Genomic DNA, 21472 nt, shown 5'->3' with positions numbered 1-21472 from the left:
CTTGCCCCATAGCACCCTATGGTCTGCATTACTAATATGTTTGACCTAATACTAGAGATGCCAGGAGTGATGAGGTACGTAGAGGCTGCTCACACTGCAGTCCACCCTGTCCATCTAATCTAATACTGGAGATATAGGGATGATGAGGTAATAAAGGGTTGCTCACCCTGCCTTTCTGATCTATTATTAGAGGCCCCAGGAGTGCTGAGGTAAGAATAATATGCTCACAATACTGTCCATCCTGTCTTTCTGATATAATATTGGAGACACCATAGGTGCTGAAGTAAGAAGAGGCTGCTCACACTGCTGTTCACCCATTGATTCTAATCTAATACTGGAAATACCAGGGGTGCTGAGATAAGAAGCTGATCACACTGCTATACACTCTGTCTCTCTGCTCTAACATTAGAGACAACATGTGTTCTGAGGTAAGGTTAGGCTGCTCACACTGCTGTCTACCTGTTGGTTCTAATATAATACTGGAAATACCAGGGGTGCTGAGATAAGTAGAAACAGCTCATACTGCTGTCCTCCATCTGTTTCTGATATAATACTGGAGATACTATGGGTGCTGAGGTAAGAAACGGCTGCTCACATTGCTGTCCGTAATATCTTTTTGATCTAATATTGGAGGCACCAGGTGTGCTGGGGTAAGAAAAGGTTGCTTATACTACTGCTACCCTGTCTTGTGTAATACTGTAGATACCATAGGTGCTGAGATAAGAAGCAGCTGCTCACACTGCTGTCCACCCTATCTTTTTGATCTAATACTGCCATGGGTGCTGAAAATTAGAGGACAAACACTAGTGTCCCCCCCCCTTGAGCATGGTGCTTTGTGGTTGGCTTCTCTATCTGCTGAGCCACATAAATTACCGTATTTTTCGGACTATAAGACGCACCTCAAATTCTCAGAAGAAAAATAGCGAAAAAAATTAATGCGACAAATGAGGGTCCGTCTTACAGTCCGAATTATTCAGATTACCTGGGTGGTAGAGTGTGATATGGAGCGCTGGTGGAGTGGGGTCACAGGAGGTGGTCAGGATCATCCCTGGCTGGTGCAGCTGTTTCGGTGGTGTGGGGGCTCTGCCATTTTGTGAAAGCCCCCACGCATCTATCCTAGGCTGATGGGCGGTGATTTGGCAGATGATCGGTGATGCGGGGGCTCCGCCGGCATTGGTGGAAATCCCGGAGCCCCCGCACATCCATCCCGGGCTGGTGCGGCACTTTTGCAGGTGATCGGTGGTGCGGGGGCTCCGCTGGCTTTTTGGAAAGGCCGGAGCCCCCGCACTTCCATTGTTGTAATGCTGAATTGAGCTTCATGAAAATGGCCTCGCATAGTGAGATCTTGGGAGACGAGATCTCGTCTCCTGAGATCTCACTCTGCGCATGCGCCACCTCCGGCGTCCATTTTCCTGAAGCTCAACTCAGCATTACAACAATGGAAGTGCGGGGCTCCGGCCTTTCACAAAATGCAGGTGGAGCCCCCACACCGCAGATCACCTGCAAAGGTGCCGCACCAGCCCAGGATGGATGTGCGGGGGCTCCGGGATTTCCACCAATGCCGGCGGAGCCCCCGCAGCACCGATCATCTGCCAAACCGCCGCCCATCAGCCTCAGATGTGTCTCCTGGTAAGTGCATCCGGACCATAAGACGCACACCCATTTTCCCCCAAAATTTTGGGGGAAAAAAGTGCGTCTTATGGTCCGAAAAATACTATTTTCTTCTGGTGTTTATTATCTGGTTTACTTGCTTTAGTCTCTTTAGGTTGAAAGGTGTGCGTCTATATGTACTTTCACCCTGTTTGTATTTCCTGATACTGCTGTTATTTATGTCAGTCAGTGAAAGCCCAGCTAGGGTTTATGTCTCTGGTGATTATACTTTTCATCATGCACCTATCTTCTGTTTCTTGTTTAGGAAGTAGGCAGCATGTACTTTATCTTTTCATTTTGTATTTAGTAGTTTGTTGTAGCTCACTCTGGCGTCTCTTTCTATCTTGGCATGCCTTCCCTTCTGTTGGTAATTTGCACTCTGCTTTGCCCAGAAGTTCCTTAGGTGGAACGTGAAGCACTCTATGGTCTTTCAGGCAACATAGGTCCAACCTGCCGTCGCTTACGTTGTTGTTAGGGCTATTCCAGCCCACGTAAGAACCGCTAGGGACTATTGGGTTAGAATCTCTAGTCTGTATAGGAACTGGCTGGGTCAGTTGCAATTATTTAGTGTTTTAGCTATTTTCCTGTGTAAGTTGTTACACAATCATTACAATATGGTATAGATTATCTCCAGATCACTGCAGTGAAGTTTGCTACGGCACATGCTCACAGACACGGGTCCTAACATTCTAGGTCAAAGAGAAAAAGGGGATTCCAGCATCCACTTAATGTTGAGATCAAAACATAACTTTTAATGATAACATTTAAAATGAAAAAAATCATAATGATATTTTTGTTTATTCCTGGAAAATCCCTTTAACAATTTACCAACATCTGTTCTATAGAAAGGGCTCAAGGGGTGAGCCTGCCCCATATCCAGCAGATATGTGACACACAGCCAGAATCTGCCTCTAACAGCCACAAGTGGAGCAGAGTTCTGCCTGCAACAGTCAAACTGTTATAGATTGGATGCAGCATTAACAGCACACTGGTATCGAGGTACGTCATTCTACGTGATCATCTGCTGCCCCATGACATGATTATGGGGCGCCGATGGTTTGGTATGACACTTGAAGGTCCATTGGAGCCTGGAGACCTTTGTGCCTGTGGGTCGCCCTCCCAGGGCCGTGGGGTAGTCGGTACCGGGCCGGTGTCGGCGGGATGTGTCACAGTAGTGGTGACCCGGTCCATGGCCCTGGGCGCCCAATCAATGGCGGGAAACGGAAATGGTGTAATGTAGTTAATGGAATAGTTTGTGACGCCACCTGTGATGTTCTAGAAGGGAGGTGTTAAACCGACGCTGCAGACAGATCCTCCGGGACAGATGGTGTGGTGCAGCAATGATGTTATAGCCCTCCACAGGCAGGGCTGTTGTCCCAGGGCAGGATAGGTGAAGAGACACTTAGATGGTGTAGTGCTTGGCGCAGGGGATGTAGCAGTGCCAGGCAGACGGACGCAGGAAGGAATGGAGGACACCAGGGCATATAGTTCCAAAGCTTTATTCACAGTCTGTAGTGCCCGCTTCTGTGCCGTGTCCTCCGGGTCAGGGACTCAGTCAACCTCCAGGCAAGATGGAATGCTCCCTTCCACACTCCACCAACTTATGTGCCTTTTCTGAACGTCTCCTCTATAGCGCCTTTAAGTGTGAAGATCTCCTAGTACTGAGTTACACTGGAGTTCCTCCTGACAGATGTTCCCAAGAACTCTACTTGTACGGCAGACAGCTGTAGCCTGCTTCGGGGACTCTCTACTCCTGAGTCCCGGCTCTCTATCCGTGTTGCTGTTGTGCCCCCAAGTCTCAGATGGGAGTAGTGCATTTACAGCCCACTACTCCATTGGTGTCTGCTGCAGAACCATTAGTGTCCATACAACCTCGGGGACCGGGCCCCGGCCTTGCACTTGGAACTTCTAGGCAAGGTTCTTCCTCTAACCCACGTCCTCTGTGTTCTCTTTCACTCCTACGTTCAGTACTTGTCTTTCCCTCCTATGGAAGCTCAGGCTTCGGTTCAATGTCTTTCTTCTTCTTTCCTTTCCCGTGCCAGCTGGCTCAGATCACTGAGGCAGCTGCAGCACTCCTTCCTCCATCCCTCTTCCAGGGATCTCCTTTCCTCACCCCTCTCTGAGTGACTTCCTCCCTCAGACTGGCCTGTAATCCTAAACCATCCCACTCTTTTATGTATTCTAAACTCCACCCACCTCCCAGCACGTTTAGTGTTCCAAGCAGGGAACCACCAAAGGTGCTCTGCTACTCACAAAGCAAGGAACCGCAATGTGGCTTTGCTGAACTACTCTATTGTGTGGGGTGCGAGTGTTGGAGCGTGGTCAGGAGCCTCCAACTTACCTGGATGGTGGGGCACCACACCTTAGGAGAAGGTGCAGTACCTCTGTGGCGACTGAGCCTCAGGGGCGCCACGCCTGTAATTACACAGTTCCACTGAAACCGAGCCTCTGCCCGGGCTTCAAAGGAGACGGTGATTTTCGCTGTATCCTGTTCAGCAATACTATATTACACAAGAGATCAGACAATTGCAAGTTCAAGTCCCCTAAGTGGACTAATAAATACAGCAAAAAGTTAAAAAATAAATTAATTAAAAAAAATAGAAAAACTCCATAAAAGTATGAATTAGACCCCATTTTCCCTATTAAAAATAAAGATATTAAAAAATAGTAAAAATATATATATATGTGGTATCGCGAGTCAATAAAAGTCTGATCTATCAAAAGTTAAAATTAATTAACCTCATGGGTAAAAACCATAAACAGAAAAAAATTCAAAACACTTAAAATTGCATTTGGTTTCTGCACTACCGCAAAATATCATATCTATCCCAAAATGGTATCCAGAAAATGGTGACACAGCCAAGACACGTATGCCATAATTGTACTGATGAGAAGAAGCAAATTGCCATACCTCCCAACTTTTGACGAACAGAAACAAGGACAAATCATGTGGTGCACTGCCGGGTCAAAGTTTGGCCAGCCACTGGTCACACCCCAATCTATGCCCATTTACCATTTCTTTCATCCAATACAATGTTAATCACAGACAACACAGGTAATGCATACTGATGTCATCCAAATACTGTCAGTGATTTTCACAGACCCATAGACTTGTATGGGTAATCTTGATACCTAGCTCAGATGCCATGGCCCACAAAAACACATTGATGTGTGTATATATCTATAGACTACAGTATAATGGGTCCAACATGTTCTATATGTGAGAATCTTGGATAGAACAAGTACACGATACACATTGTCCTTTGATTTCCAACACTACACATAGTTGTTACGGATGCATAGGTAAATATAAACCACTATTCACGTCAATACTTGCCTCCAAGGAAGACAAATGGATTTAATGAGATATGTTTGAACATGGATGTATTTTCTGGTATATAATTTAGACTAGGCCTCTTGGATCCACTCACCTGGTTCAGTTGTGTGGAACACAACAACCATAAGCACAAATGGGTAGGATCCGATGAACTGCAGCAATCAGCCGGTCACTAGAATTGCATACATAGGAAGGAGAGAAGTCCGGCTTTTTTTGTGATTTTACATTATGTTGATAGTTATGTGTGAATTTTTTTAAGTGCAATGAGCACCTACCTCACTTCCTGGGGGAGTTAGTATATAAGGAGAATGGAATGTGATGCCAGTGTAACTTTGCTCCTGAGGAAGTGTACAGTGTGTACACGAAACGCGTAGAGTTTATGGAATAAAAAGAAAGTTATAATCACAGCTTGGTCCTTGGATTAACTCCTTGTGAACTTTGGACTGGAACAGCGCGATCCTGAAAGCCGGACTACTCTCCTTCCTATGTATGCAGTTCTAGTGACCGGCTGATTGCTGCAGTTCATCGGATCCTACCCATTTGTGCTTATGGTTGTTGTGTTCCACACAACTGAACCAGGTGAGTGGATCCATATCTGTGAAACGTTTATATCATTGGATAAGACCCTATTGTGCGCTTCTGTCTCCCCCTTTTTTATAGTTCACATTGGAAATTGAGTTTCCTCTTTGGATAGCTGCACTAGGGCAGAAATATGGAATATTTTCCTCATCGCCTTTCTTCCCGGGAACGACTTATTGTACAGACTATTGGGACTGGAGCAAATAAGACTATTAATGTGGATGATACGACACCCTTTACAGGGGAAGACACGGCTAAAATGAAAAAACTGTTTAATCAGTTAGAAGATTTTCTGAAGGATGAATTGCATTTTTACACTGATGCTAGGTTTCTCTCTATAGATTTAGATGAGAATTTATGCCCAAGGGGATTGAGGGTTAATCATTCGTCCCCTTTTCCACATGATTTAAGTTTTTGTTCTGAATGGAATGAGGTTTTATTTAAATGCATGCAGGGTTTACTGCAACTACTTTTTAAAAAAAGAACGTCTTTGGCAGAGACATTAGTAGAAAGGATTTCTAATTTATCATTAGAACTCCTTCATTTTGGGACACACCCGGAATATAATAGGATTAACACAGCTATTACATCTAGGCTCTTACAAGCTGAACAAGAAATAATTAAGAGAAAGGCACGCAAACTATATAGAGATAGAGATGATTATAAGAAAGCGAATAGTGTTGATAAAACACACTAGATAGTGGGAACAACAATATAATGAATGTGAATAAGGGAGATGGGAGTGTACAGAAAAACACCCCACAAATTCCTATGGTGCCTACACGTACACCCAGAAATGGAAATAAAAAATTTTTTTATAGTGAAAATACTCCAAATTTTACAAAGACTAATTTGAAGATTAGACGGGTTTATGTGCAACAGTGATTACTGAAAATTACACTAATAAGAATAAAAATGAAAATAAAAATGGAAATGAAAATATTAATGATATGACAGCTGAAATAAGCGAACCGCGTATCAATAGTGACAATGACAAAATGGATGTGACGGATAATTCAAGAAATAATGATTTGGGTGCACTAGTAAAAATAGTTGATATAAATACCACCAATAATACTAATGTTACTGGGGAAGTTATAGACTCACAGATGCAGATTAAGAAAATAATAGAACAATTAGATGCAATAAAGAGAAGTGGGAAAAATCAGGATAAAAAACATGTGAATAGGAAAGATGGAAATAAAAGCTTGCCACCTCCTATGACTCCTATGAGGATTGAACTCCCGGATATGATTAATTTTTCAGATGATAACATGAAGAGCAATCTCCTGGATAAAATTGATGATCATAGACAAAATATTTATATTCTCCCCCAAGTGGGGTTGGATGATAATTTAATTGTGGGAGCGACAGATATTGCAGTTGCAGAGAAGGAGTCCATTGTATGTGACAACTCACAAGAGTTGAACAAAATGTGTATTATTGATAACTCTAAAAATCAGAGCAGTTTGGTCCCTTTTCTTCCAAAATTTAACAGTAGTGAACAAAAGAACAAACAATCCTTTCAAGATGATATACCGTCTTTTTTAGTGAAAGGAAAAAACCAGCAGAATGTAATAACGCATTTTTTTTCAAACCAGCCAAGAAAAAGAAAAAGTGTTACAGAGGCTGTAGAGGGGGGCAAACGCAACAAAACAGAATAAAGATACCGACACCAGAAAATAAAATAACAAATAATATTTTTAATTTATCATCTATCATATTAAATACAGCAGAAATTTCTGTGTTGCAAAAAGGATTATCCTTTTGTCCTGTCACGAATTCACAGGAACTGGATCTTTTTATTGATTTGCAAACTTTTATCAGAAAATTAACGGTAAAAAGACACTTCCTGATACAGGATAGCAAAAAAGTGACTTCAGATGAGGAAGTTTCATTACAGCAGACTGAAAATGGAATATTACACACTACATTGAGGAATAAATCTAATTTTTACCCGATACAGAACCAGGGACACCATTTAAAAACATTTTCTGATTTAGTACTGAAGGATTTTGAGAATATAAATCCTGCAGATTATAAAAATGAAAGAAATATGACTAAAGCAGAAAGGGAGACTGTTAAAAGTCTGAAAGAGAACACAGAGGTGGTTATTAGACCAGCTGATAAGGGTGGGGGAGTTGTAATCCAAGACAGGAAGGAATATTTGAAAGAGACATATAGAATATTAAATGATGAGAATACATATAAAGTGGTCACAATGGATATTTATAAGAGTGCGGTAACTGAATATAATAAATTAATTGCAACTGGAAAAAAGGAGGGGATTTTAAATAAAAATGAATATAATTTTCTGACTATGAAAAATCCCCCTAGGGCTTTTTTCTATCATCTTCCTAAGATTCATAAGGATCAAAACAACCCCCCAGGGAGGCCCATCATTTCTGGCATAGGTTCTCTCACGTCAGGATTGGCAGCGTATGTAGATAATATAATGTATTTCCATGTGATGTCTGTGAAAAGTTTTCTTAGGGATTCTGCCCAGCTGATTCATTTGATGAAGGATATAGTGTGGAAAGATTCATACATGTTTCTGACTATAGATGTTGCATCCCTCTATTCAAATATTAGACATGATCTAGGATTGTATTGTTTTGGGAGATATGTGAAAGAAGATGCCCGTTTACCATTGAATCAGAAAGCCTTTTTAATGGATAGCATGAAGTTTATACTGCACAATAATTTTTTTGACTTTCAGGGAAAACTATATCACCAACAAGTCGGAACCGCAATGGGTTCGAAAGTAGCGCCAACTTTCGCTAACCTATTTATGGCCATTTTTTAATTCATTTATATAGAAAATTCCATTTTTTCAGAGCATATTATATTTTTTAAACGGTACATAGATGACCTAATGATAGTCTTTGATAATAAATGTAATAACATAGAACAATTTCTGGAGAGCATTCAGAGGAATGATTCGGGTCTCACCTTTTCATAGGTATATGATATGGAGAGTATAGATTATTTGGATCTGACCATTTTCCATTCAGAAGGGAAGATTTTTACTAAAACTTTTTTTAAGAAGTGTGATGCAAATAGTTTGTTAGATTTTAATAGTGGCCATTATTATAAATGGTTAATCAATGTCCCGAAGAACCAGTATAAAAGGATTAAGAAAAATTGTAGCAGATTTTGTATCACAAGCCAAGGAATTGAAAAATAGGTTTATTGAGAAAAACTACCCAAAAAAACTGCTAGAAAAAGCATATAATGAGTGCGCAGGTTTGGAACAGATGGACCTAGTAAATCCTAAGAAAAAAGAAAAAGAGAATGATAGTTTCTCCTTAAACTTTTTAACTAATTTTACTAAACAAAATAAAAAAATTAGGAATATTTTACAGGATCATTGGTCTGTTCTTCTTAATGATCCAGTGTTGGGGAGTATGCTACCAAATAAACCAGGACTAACCTTTAAAAGATCCTCTACTCTTAGAAATATACTGGCCCCCAGTCGCCTGAAAAAAGGAAAAATTAGGGATGAACAATGCAAAAAACCAGGAGTTTTTAAATGTAATACCGCTCGGTGTCTGTGTTGTGGCATGATTAAGCATAATATGACCACATTCAGATCAATTCAGAATAATAAGGTGTTTGATATAAAGTTTTCCCTGAATTGTAAAAGTAGTTTTGTGATATATCTGATAGAATGTGAATGTGGTTTACAGTATGTGGGTAAAACCACACAAGAACTGCATAACCGCATGAATTCGCACAGACACAATATAATTGAAGGTTTTATGTTCCATGGAGTATCAAAACATTGCACTATAAAACATGGGAAGAAACCATGTATTAAAGTGGCCCCAATTGATTATGTTTCAGAAGACACTGTGAACAGGAGTGTCATTCTGATGAGAAAGGAAATTTACTGGATTCACAGGTTGCAGACTCTGCAACCATACGGTTTAAATGAAATATCTGACATCTTTAAATAATTTTGGGTGCTCTGCATATTTGTCTGCTAAGGATTAGAGTAGTATTGGCATCTGATAACTGTGTGATGTCCATGCTATAACATTACAGCAAGGGAATGATCATATCGCTAACATATAAAGAGATATAATCGGCGGTATTTTCTTATGATTGGAATAGTTGGCTGGTGCCTTGAAAAGGAACTGACAGGTCTGGAGATGTGGAGCCTTTGGCTGAGAGAACAGAAACGTTTCTTGAGTGCAGAGCATGGGTCTGCTGTGCAGGATCGAATCCGCATAGGAGAACATACATTAATTAGTATATGATCATCTGCCTGAAATATAAGGAAAGTAAAAGTATAATATGTTGAATGAAGGGTTAATACTGAAAGGAAAATATAAGTGCGGTTATATAAGAGATTTGTGTATGTTGTTCTGCTAATTGATATGATGTACCAAGAATTTTAGATTTTTATTGAGTATAATCATAATTTTATTATAATGTTTTACATTTTTTCTAGTGTGAAGTTTTACATATGTGTGTTTTTATAGAAGTGTGTTTTATAGATTAATTTTAGTGATTTTTGTGATTTTACATTATGTTGATAGTTATGTGTGAATTTTTTTAAGTGCAATGAGCACCTACCTCACTTCCTGGGGGAGATAGTATATAAGGAGAATGGAATGTGATGCCAGTGTAACTTTGCTCCTGAGGAAGTGTACAGTGTGTACACGAAACGCGTAGAGTTTATGGAATAAAAAGAAAGTTATAATCACTGCTTGGTCCTTGGATTAACTCCTTGTGAACTTTGGACTGGAACAGCGCGATCCTGAAAGCCGGACTTCTCTCCTTCCTATGTATGTGATCCATGTGACAGACAAACCCCAGTTTAAAATGGATTTTTAACGCTGTAATATGGAAAGGATCTGGCTGTATTCTGCAGTGACAACAAGCAAATGGAGCAGAGAAACGGTGTTCTCTGGATTGATTTCAAAGCAAATGCTCAGGATTAAAATTAAAAAAAAAAAATATCCCTAGCCCCTGATACCTGGGGCTATGTCTAAAAATATCTGTAATAGGCAGCAACAGACAGAACTGGAATGGACTCTCTTGCTATATGCACTGAATTTTGCCACATACACTGCCTGCCTGCCTAGCACTGATATCTATGCATCTTTATTAGTCCTCAGAAGAACTGTTAGTTGAGATGGATATGTGTATTATTTATGGTATTCCCACACTAAGTACAACGCAAACAAATCTCTCCCTAGCTCAGCAGCAACTCTCCTTGTGTGGCCAGCCAATCACTGTAATGCTACAACCAACATGGCTGCAGCATTACAGTGTGTGGCAGACAATTCCTGCATGGTTTTTGGCTCTCTAAAGAGAACCAAACATGCAGGGCTTTGACCCGACCTCCCGCCGAGCAAACATGGAAATACTGGGCAAGCTCCAAGCTTCACAAGCACTGCGATGCTTGGGCGAGTACCGAGTAGTGGCGAGTATGCTCGCTCATCACTAGTTAATATGATAGCGTTCACAATGGAAGAAGAACACTAACCTGTAGTTATAGCCGGTGGATATATTATTCTGCAGGTCAAGGCGTCGGAATGAATACTGAGGGCGACACTTTGAGGGATGTAAGTCCAAATTGCAGTTCCAGTTAATGATCACACCAATGATTCCTCCCTTTAAAAATAAAAGAAAGCTGCTGAGCACCAGTTAAAAAATAAAAACCAAAGGCACAATGCTTTTTTGAGAAATGTTAAAATAGCAAATTTGTAATATAATAAATTTAAAACAGCACAAGGGTTTTAAAAACATGGAAAACATTTTTTACGGGGAGGGACAAGTATAGGAAAAGGAGTGGGTATGGCTAAAAGTAAAAGGCATATAATAAACATAGAGGAATGTACAGTATAATTACATAAGATACAAGTGCAGATGGTAATATAGGAATAACATGGAAAGCATAAGTGCACATAAATGCATAATAAAAGACCATCAGAGTGTAATACAGATGCTCATTCTATAGAGAGAACCTATGCACCATAAAAGTAATGTAGTATTAATAATAATAGAGTGAGAGATATATACTAAATAAATGGGGATAGTGCATGACTCACACTAAGAACAGAGCAGATATAAAATAAGCACACAGTGCATATGAACTTATTATCAAAACCACATTGTATTCCTTGAAAGCCAGGGACCCACCACACCTGACGCGTGTTTTGCTGTGGAAAGCTTTGTCCAGGGGCAAGCGTTGTGCCTTTGGTGTTTCTTATATATATTTTTTTTTTTCCATTTTGCTGTGATGCATAAGACTGAGGTCTTTTTGGTGTTTGAGCACCAGCTAAAACATCAATCTTGTCAGCCAGTAATGTCTCTCCTTTTAAATTTTATAACTCACAATATCTGCTTTTCTATAGGATCCTGCGTTTGCCTAATGAAATTGATTGACGTATCAGTGCATATGTCGGTATTATTTTCCAAAGTATATTGTTAGCACAGAGTCCAATCAGAGCATGAACGTTTCTAATTTATCAAGCACACTGTTTGCCCCTTTGTTTTTAGGTAATAGTTTGCACATCATATAATGACATAATGAGCATTTCCAGGTCAATGACCTTCATCAGGAAATTCTTTTCCACTATTCACATTTATCACCCACCTAAAGAATTAGTGATAAGTGTTAGATCCAACTATTTGCCCCCCCCATCACCTATTTGTCTGTGCACAGCCATAGAGGTGAAGAGTTGGGTGGAATAGAGGATGATTATGAGTTTAAACACTTCTCTATGCATACTTACCAACTCTCTGAGAAGAGGGTTGCATTGACAATCCAACACAATGGGCAGCACTTTGTACACATTTTATAAGTGGTCATAAACTTGCAAATATCTCATGAAATAATAAAGTTACATTAAAACCAAGCACACCATTGTTTTTCTTGTGAAATTCTCAATAAGTTTGATGTTGACACATGACCTTCTTCCTAATGGAAAAAATAAAGTTGGATCCAAAATGGCCGACTTCAAAATGGCCACCATGGTCACCACCCATCTTGAAAAGATTCCCTCCTCCCATATACTAATGTGCCACAAACAGGAAGATGATATCACCAACCATTCCCATTTTATTTAGGTGTATCCATATAAATGGCCTACCCTGTACTATGATTAAGGGAGTCCTGGAAATGCTTCAGTTTTTTAACCCTGTTTGTCTTTTTTTATGGCTTGCTAAATAAAATCCTTCTTTTATTGAACCGCTGGAAGTGCCGCTTTCCCTCTTTTTTCCTTCTATTATTGTGGTGCTGCACCAGCTGGGGACAAGCCATCAGGTCTACAAAGGAGGCTAACAAATACTGTGAAAGTAAAAGAAAAAAAAAAAAGATTTTTTAAAAAAAATAAAAAAGCATAAAAGTTCAAATCACCTCGTTTCCCTCCATTAAAAATAATGATATTTTAAAAACTATAAAAATACACATATGCGGTATATGCACGTTCATAAATGTCTGATCTATCAAAATATATAAATAATTAACCTAATCGATAAACACTGGAAGCAAAAAAAAAATCAAGAACGCCAAAATTACAGGTTTTTTTGGCAATTCCACAAAAAAAATGCTGTAACAAGTGATCAAAATGTTACAACTATCCCAAAACGGTGTAAATAAGATAACGCCTTGCCTCGCAAAATATAAGCCATCACACAGCTCCATCTCCAAAAATAAAAACGTTACGGGTCTCAAAAAATGTCAACACAACCCACAAAAATTTTGTAGGGCTAACTTCTGATTTTTTTTACACCACTAAAATAATTTAAAAAAAAACTGGACATGTTTGCTATTGCTATAATTGTACTGATGAGTAGAATCACTCTGCAAGGTATTTTTTTTACCACAAAATGTACACAGTAAAAACAATTCCCAAAAAATCAATGTCAGAATTTATTGTTTTTCATAATTTCTTCCCGTTTTGAATTTTTTAAAAATATTTTCCAGTACCCTATGTGATAAAATAAACGGTGTCATTCAAAAGTACAACTCGTCCTGCAAAAAACAAGCCTTCATATGTCTATGTGGACAGAAAAATAAAAATGTTGTAGCTCTAGGAAGAAAGGGGGGGGGAACGCAAAAATGGAAATTGGCCACATCATGAAGGGGTTAATAAAATGCTTTACTCAAGAATTGTCAATTCAGATGCAAATTCCATCATTTAGAATCTGCAGTTCATCCTTCTAGACTAGGAGAACTTTGCTCTTCTTAAAGCACAATTCTATCTCCAAATCAAAGGAGATGTCGAGCCTTAGGCCGGGATCACACACAGCGAGATACGGCCGAGTCTCGCAGGTTAAAAACAAGCTCTGGCGCCGGCACTCCGGAGCGGAGCGTGCAGCCGTACAGGAATACATGGAGCTGCACGCTCCGTTCCGGAGTGCCGATGCCAGAGCTTGGTTTTAACCTGCGAGTCTCGGTCGTATCTCACTGTAGTGTGACTCCGGCCTTTGGCTACAAGTCTGCATTGACTCTATATGACCGCAGACTTGTGAATCCTCACTTTGAGTGCACTGTGAGGATTCTCCGGTGGTCATGTGACCGCTAGTGTGCCATTTCCTACTTTCCAAATAGATGTGTCCGGCCTCACTCAATACTACATTTACATTGAATGAATGCACATAAAGTTGGCATGCAAATCATATCCTTGTGGTCATGCGCCCCCTGCTCTCTGCGCCGGCATCGGAGAATCCCCAAAGTGCGTAGTGAGTTTGAGAAATCTCTGTAAACATGCTTTAAAGGGGTATTCCCATCTCAAAGATCCTATCCCAATATGCAGTAGTGTAGTAATAATAATAATATTAGCAAATACCTCCAATTAGAAATGTAGTATAGTTTTTCTGACTCGCTATATCTCTTTCCTCATCTGCAGCCATTGCAGGATCTTAGGTATCCATGGTTACGACCACTAGCTACTAGCTGTCACTATATCACTGGTCGTAACGATGGATACCTAAGGTCCTAGTCTCCCCTCCTTATAGTATCTTCCCATAAGTCTAAATGTATTCATGGGTTCAATATCCCTATCAGTCCTCTCTATTATCTTGGGCTTAAGTGAAAACTCATTCTCAATCAGCCCCTGCATTAATAGTACTATCTAACAATCCTTCTGTACAGTCTATATGAATCACTGACTGAGATTACCCAAGATACCATTCTGTAATTAGAAAAGGGATTTAGACTTTTTCAATAAAAGGAGTAAAAGAAATAGATTCATTAAGACCTAAAGTGGCTATTGTTTCTAAGCAGAATATCCATTATGCTTCTTTATATATAATTCTGTTATTATGATTCCCACCCCTTGGGAATGCTCAAATTTTTTTAATTTCCTTGAAATTTTATCATTCGAGCATCTCCTCTGTGAGCCAACCGCATATGTCTCAATGAGGGTACCCTCCTTCCTCCGATTGTCCCCAATGTATTTGAGTGGAACTCCAACCTATTGCCCACTGTGACTCATAAACTGTGACCAGCTGAATTTCCTGAAAGACCACTGTATTCTGTCCTTTTTATTTTTTTTACTTCTTTGCCACTCGTTCTCTTGCTGAAATATAAGCTTACCTTATATGCAATTTCAGTAAAGTTAATACCAGCCTCTTTTACCATAAAATCTATGGTGAAAATTGGGCAAGATGGTGAGCGGATGGGGTGATAATTACAGTTCTTCAAGGCATTTTCCCCTTCAATGTTACCCCTAGGAGACACAAAATAAAATCAGAAGATGAGTTTCTATATTCACGGCACAGGTAAAGCATATTTTGCTGCAAACTCCAAACAAAATCAATATAGTTAACATATATTCTTTTTTATTCTTCATAGATATGTTAAGTGTATTATTTATTATTACTACACATAACTACCCCTATATAAACCAGTTAACAGTGATGTAACTTTAAGCTTGTGGGTCCCCATGCAAAATCTCTTACAGGGCCCCAAATGATCAAAGGTCTATGATTGTAATGGTCTTCTCATATCGGCCAAAAGGACCTTTTGCGCACCTAAGCTCCAGGGACCAAGTTAGACTGAAACCCCTGTACTCATTGTCTTTATGCCATTACCAGTTAAAGGGAATCTGTCACCTATTCTTTTGCCCTATGAGATGCGTCTACCACCATTAGGGGCTTATCTACAGCATTCTGTAATGCTGTAGATAAGCTGATGTAACCTGAAAGATAAGAAAAACGAGTGTCATTATACTCACCTGGGGGGGGGTTCGGTGCGGTCCGGGTCCGATGGGTGTCGCGGGTCTGATGCCTCCTATCTTCTAGCAATGACGTCCTCCTCCTTACTTCATGCTGTGCTCCAGCCGCAGGCGTACTGATATGCCCTGTTGAGGGCAGACCAGAGTACTGCAGTGTGCAGGTGCCAGGAAAGGTCAGAGAAGTCCGGCACCTGGGCACTGCAGTACATACTGTCAGAGAACCCCTGTAAGTACATTCTTGTGTTTATCTGGTCACTGATGGTCTGAGCTATCCTAGACACACTAGAAATATCCGGAAAGGCCAATCACTGACTGTGGATAATTTCTGTTCTCTGAAACACCCTTTAACGGCCAATTGGTATTATTCATTACAGAGACCTTTAGACTTCCTAATAAACAATTATCTGAACAACTAAAGAGTAACAGATTGCGTCTCATGACACCAATTTCATGGTCCTGGTCAGTATTCTCTGGCTGTGAACAGGAACTGTTCGCAGGTGACATCTCGCCAGCAGCTAATCATAAGCCAATCCTGGAATCCAGGAAGGTAAGGAAATTTAGGCACCTCCTTTCCATGGCCAGAGACTACTGACCTGAACTATGGACCTGATTCATAAGAAGCAATGTGCTTATCTCTACAAACAGTATGTAGTCTTCTAGAAGTCATGGAATCTCTACAATTTAATCATTGATTAAAGAGGACCTTTTTCTTTATTTTATTTTTTTAATTAATAACTTCTAGACTAGTTTTTTTTTCTGTACCCCCTCCGTTTCAAAGTTATACCCCATGGTAATAATAGTGCGAGATTTTGCTTCAATTCACTGGGTGTATACCACAGAACTTTTCTGTAGGCATGGTCATGTTTTGATTGGCCACCATCATGGTACAAAAAGCAAATGCTAACGGAGAAGTGCTATGGTATGCGCCCAGTTGGTTGAAGGGAAAATTTGCTCCATTATTTCCGGGGTCATAACTTTGGAACGGAAGGGGCACAGAGCAAAAATAAGTAGTGTTCCAGAATCAGTGGAAACTCCCCAAGTTGAGGAGTGTTGTGAGTTCATTTTCCCCTTCGTCACTGAGGTCTGGTGAACTCCCTATTCTGGTAAAGGAAGGTAATGAGCCTGATTATCAGGCACCTGAGCCTAATGAGGATGACTGGCTGAGTGGAGTCACGGACTGGATATAAGGCTGCCGACGCCCTTCTGCCCTGCGGGTGATTTCTCTGTGGACTTCTAGGACACCAGTCTGAATCCTAAAGCTAAGTTTTCTGCTTTGCCTGTTAGCATTTGTTTTTTGTTTTTGTTTTCCTTGCTTTTCTGGATTCTGCCATTCCCTGCTGGGGTGAGCTGAATCTCCTTTTGCCGGTTGCTCTGTCTTCAGAATATTCCTGAGTACTGACATAGCTTTTTTGAAGCCTAGCGTCTTCAGGGCCTTTTTCACTGTCAGTCTGTTGGCTCTTATTTTCATAGGGTTTTTCACGGATTGCAGACAGCAGCCTTCCTGTCCTTTCCTATCTAGCTAGCTTGAACCCCGTTTTTGCTCAGTCTATCTTTCTGTCTGTGTTAGTGTTTTCATCTTGCTTCACCGTCATTATATGTTGGGGGCTGCCTATTGCTTTGGGGTCTGCTCTGGGGCAGTTTAGATTTCCCCTTTCGTTCTTTAGGCCTATTTAATTCTCCGGCTGTGATCGAGGGGTCTAGGGCATCGTAGGAACCCCCCACGGCTACTGTTAGTTGTTGTGGATAGGATCAGGGGTCTGCAATCCGATAGCTGCCAACCTCTCTGGTTTTCTGGACTTAGCTAGCATTTCTGTTTTTGCCTCCTACGGTGACTCAATCATAACAGAATCACCCGCCATACCGCAGATCCTAGGGTACTCAATAGCAGGAAAGAATTGTGTTTAAAAAAAAAAAAAGTGTGTGTATATTCTTTCCTCTATATCTCTGAGGCCGTAGGGGGATTTTTTTTCTCTCAATGGAGATAAAGTAATTGTCTGATCGTGTGGAGCAGCTCACTGCGGAAGTGCGGGGAATTTCCGCCTACCTTGCTCGTTCGCATGCTGTTGAACCAAAGATCCCTAAACCTGATGTATTTTTTGGGGATCGATCTAAATTTTTGAGTTTCAAAAATAATTGTAAATTATTTTTTGCCTTGAAGCCTAACTCGTCAGGGAGCTCCGCACAGCAGGTTAAAATTGTCATCTCTTTGCTGCGTGGCGATCCCTAGGATTGGGCGTTTTCTTTGAAACCAGATGATCCTATTCTGACTAATGTGAACGCATTCTTTCAAGCTTTGGGGTTGTTGTATGACGAACCTAATGCTATTGATCAGGCTGAAAAGACCCTGTTGGCATTGAACCAGGGTCGAGATTCTGCAGAGTTGTACTGTCAAAAGTTCCGAAAGTGGGCGGTCCTTACTACCTGGAATGATAATGCCTTGGCTGCTCTCTTTCGGAAGGGTTTGTCAGAAGCCGTAAAAGATACTATGGTGGGATTTCCTGTTCCCTCTCGTCTGGACGATTCTATGTCATTAGCCATTCAGGTTGATCGGCATTTACGTGAATGCAGGATTGCACGAGAGGTGTTGCCACCGGTTGAACAGACGTCTGAACCTATGCAATGTGATAGAGTTTTGTCTAAGGCGCAACGTCAGAAGTTCAGAAGGCGTAATAAGCTGTGTTTTTTCTGTGGAGATGCCTCGCATAATATTTCTGTTTGTCCTAAACGAGAGAAACGCTGTGCACACACATTTTCTGTTGGTGGTGTTCAACCTAAGTTTCTTCTGGCAATTACTCTGATCTGCTCCCTGTCCACATTTTCCGCCAAGGCTTTTGTGGATTCGGGAGCAGCGCTAAACCTAATGGACTTGGATTTTGCTAAGCGTTGTGGATTTCCGATTACACCTCTGCAGACGCCTATCCCTTTGAGGGGGATTGATGCTACTCCTTTGGCTAAAAATAAACCTCAGTTTTAGACCCAGGTGGTCATGCGGGTCACCCCAGACCATCAAGAAAATTGCAGATTTTTGGTGTTGCATGGTCTGCATGATGCCGTTGTTCTGGGGTTTCCTTGGTTGCAAATTCATAATCCAGTTTTGGATTGGAAATCTGTGTCTGTGGTGAGTTGGGTTTGTCGGTGTGCCTTTAGTGAGGCTCCAGTTTTTTCCACCTCTCCTCAGTCGCATGATGTTCCTGACTATTTGGCCGACTTTTATGATGTATTTAGTGAGAATGAGTCTGCGTCCTTGCCTCCTCATAGGAGTTATGACTGTGCAATTGAACTAAGCCCAGGGTGTAAATTTCCCAAGGGTCGGCTCTTCAATTTATCTGTACCCGAGCACGAGGCTATGCGGTGGCGTTGGAGAAGGGTCACATTAGACCATCCTCTTCACCCTTAGGTGCCGGTTTTTTTTTTGTGGCCAAAAAGGATGGTTCTTTAAGGCCTTGTATTGATTATCGTGCCCTCAATAAAATTACTATTAAATATCAGTATCCGTTACCCCTGATTTCGGATCTATTCTCTAGAGTTAGAGGTGCTTGCTGGTTTACCAAGCTTGACCTCAGGGGGCGTATAATCTTATCCGCATTAAGCAGGGGGATGAATGGAAGACGGTGTTTAATACTCCAGAGGGACATTTTGAGTACCTGGTGATGCCTTTTGGGCTCACTAATGCCCCTTCTGTCTTCCAGTGCTTCATGAACGATATTTTCCGAGACTTTGTCGATAAATTTTTGATTATCTATCTGGATGATATTTTGATCTTCTCCAAGGATTGGGATTCTCATGTGGAACATATTCGGACTGTGCTCCGGATCTTGAGGGAGAATTCCCTGTTTGTCAAAGGATCGAAATGCCTCTTTGGAGTACAGAGGATTTCATTTTTGGGATTTATTTTGTCTCCGTCAACTATTGAAATGGACCCGGCCAAGGTACAGGCCATTTATGATTGGGTTCAGCCCACTTCTTTGAAGGCCCTCCAGAAGTTTTTGGGTTTTGCTAATTTTTATCGGAAATTTATAGCAAAATTTTCTAGTATTGCCAAGCCATTGACTGATCTGACTAAGAAGGGTGCTGATGTGTTGAATTGGTCTCCAGAGGCTGTTGCTTCCTTTCAGGAGCTGAAGCGAAGATTTACCTCTGCCCCGGTTTTGCGGCAACCTGATGTCTCACTCCCGTTCCAGGTAGAGGTGGATGCTTCTGAGATTGGTGCAGGAGCTGTTTTGTCCCAAAAGGATCCTGTAACATCTAAAATGAATCCCTGTGCTTTCTTTTCCCGAAAGTTCTCTCCATCTGAACGTAACTATGATGTGGGGAATCGGGAACTGTTGGCCATGAAATGGGCATTTGAGGAGTGGAGACATTGGTTGGAGGGAGCTAAACATCAAGTTGTGGTCCTCACTGACCACAAGAATTTGATTTACCTAGAGTCGGCTAAACGCTTGAACCCTAGACAGGCTAGGTGGGCCTTGTTTTTTACACGTTTTGATTTTGTGGTCTCTTTTCTTCCTGGAACTAAGAATGTCAAGGCAGACGCCCTCTCTAGGAGTTTCTTTGCTGATTCTCCTGTGGTGACCAAGCCTGCTACCATCTTAGGCGAAGGGGTAGTTCTTTCTGCCATCTCGCCCGATTTGAGACTTGCTCTGCAAGAGTTCCAGGAGGACAAACCTGAGCGTTGTCCCAGTGGAAAGTTGTATGTTCCTGACCAGTGGAAGAAGAGAGTGATGTCTGAAGTTCATTGCTCTGCATTGGCTGGTCATCCAGGTATTTTTGGTACTAGAGATCTGGTGAGTCGCTCTTTTTGGTGGCCCACCTTGTCTCATGATGTCAGGAATTTTGTGCAGTCCTGTGGGACTTGCTCCCGGTCTAAATCTTGTTCTCGCTCTAGTGGGTTGTTGATGCCTTTGCCGGTCCCCAGGAGGCCATGGACCCATATTTCAATGGATTTCATCTCTGATATGCCGGTCTCTCAAAGAATAACTGTTATTTGGGTGATTTCTGATAGGTTCTCTAAGATGGTTCATCTTGTACCACTCCCTAAGTTGCCATCTTCCTCTGAGTTGGTGCCCCTGTTTTTGCAACAGGTGGTTCGCTTACACGGGATTCCTGAGAACATTGTATCTGACAGAGGAGTTCAGTTTGTGTCTAGATTTTGGAAGACCTTCTGTTCCAAGCTTGGAATTCAGTTGTCCTTCTCCTCTGCTTTTCACCCTCAGACCAATGGGCAGACAGAGAGAACAAACCAGACCTTGGAGTCGTATTTGAGATGTTTTATTTCCGCTGATCAGGATGATTGGGTTTCATTTTTGCCCTTGGCCGAATTTGCTTTAAATAATAGAGCTAGTTCTGCCACTTTGATGTCACCTTTTTTTTGTAACTTTGGGTTTCATCCTCGATTTTCTTCAGGGCAGGTGGAGCCTTCTGCCTGCCCAGGTGTTGACACTGTGGTGGAGAGAATGCACCAGATCTGGGACCAAGTGGTGGATAAGTTATCTCTCTCCCAGGAAAAGGCCCAGCGGTTTTCCAACCGACATAGGACCATTGGTCCCCAGTTTAAGATTGGTGATATGGTGTGGTTATCATCAAAAAATATTGCTATGAAGGTGGCTTCTCCTAAGTTTAAGCCTAGATTTATTGGACCTTACAAGATTTTGGAGATTATTAATCCGGTCTCTTTTCGTTTGGCTCTTCCTGTCACATTTAAAATCCATAA

General features: G+C 41.2%; 1 protein-coding gene across 1 annotated transcript in view; it reads right to left on the bottom strand.

Moving 5' to 3' along the window:
* P2RX2 (purinergic receptor P2X 2) overlaps positions 1 to 21472 on the bottom strand; it is a 75424-nt gene that overhangs the window by 10269 nt on the left and 43683 nt on the right. The window contains exons 7-8 of the mRNA XM_073554801.1: positions 15123 to 15255; positions 11064 to 11191 (exon numbers count right to left, since the gene is read on the bottom strand). Of these exons, the coding sequence (XP_073410902.1) occupies positions 11064 to 11191; positions 15123 to 15255 (261 nt within the window). The remainder of the gene's footprint in view (positions 1 to 11063; positions 11192 to 15122; positions 15256 to 21472) is intronic.

Source organism: Dendrobates tinctorius, unplaced genomic scaffold (genome assembly GCF_039654945.1).
Source record: "Dendrobates tinctorius isolate UK_male_01 unplaced genomic scaffold, ASM3965494v1 ptg000213l, whole genome shotgun sequence".
Lineage (NCBI taxonomy): Eukaryota > Metazoa > Chordata > Amphibia > Anura > Dendrobatidae > Dendrobates > Dendrobates tinctorius.
Note: the sequence above shows the minus strand (reverse complement) of the source record. Positions and strands in the feature narration are given on the sequence as shown.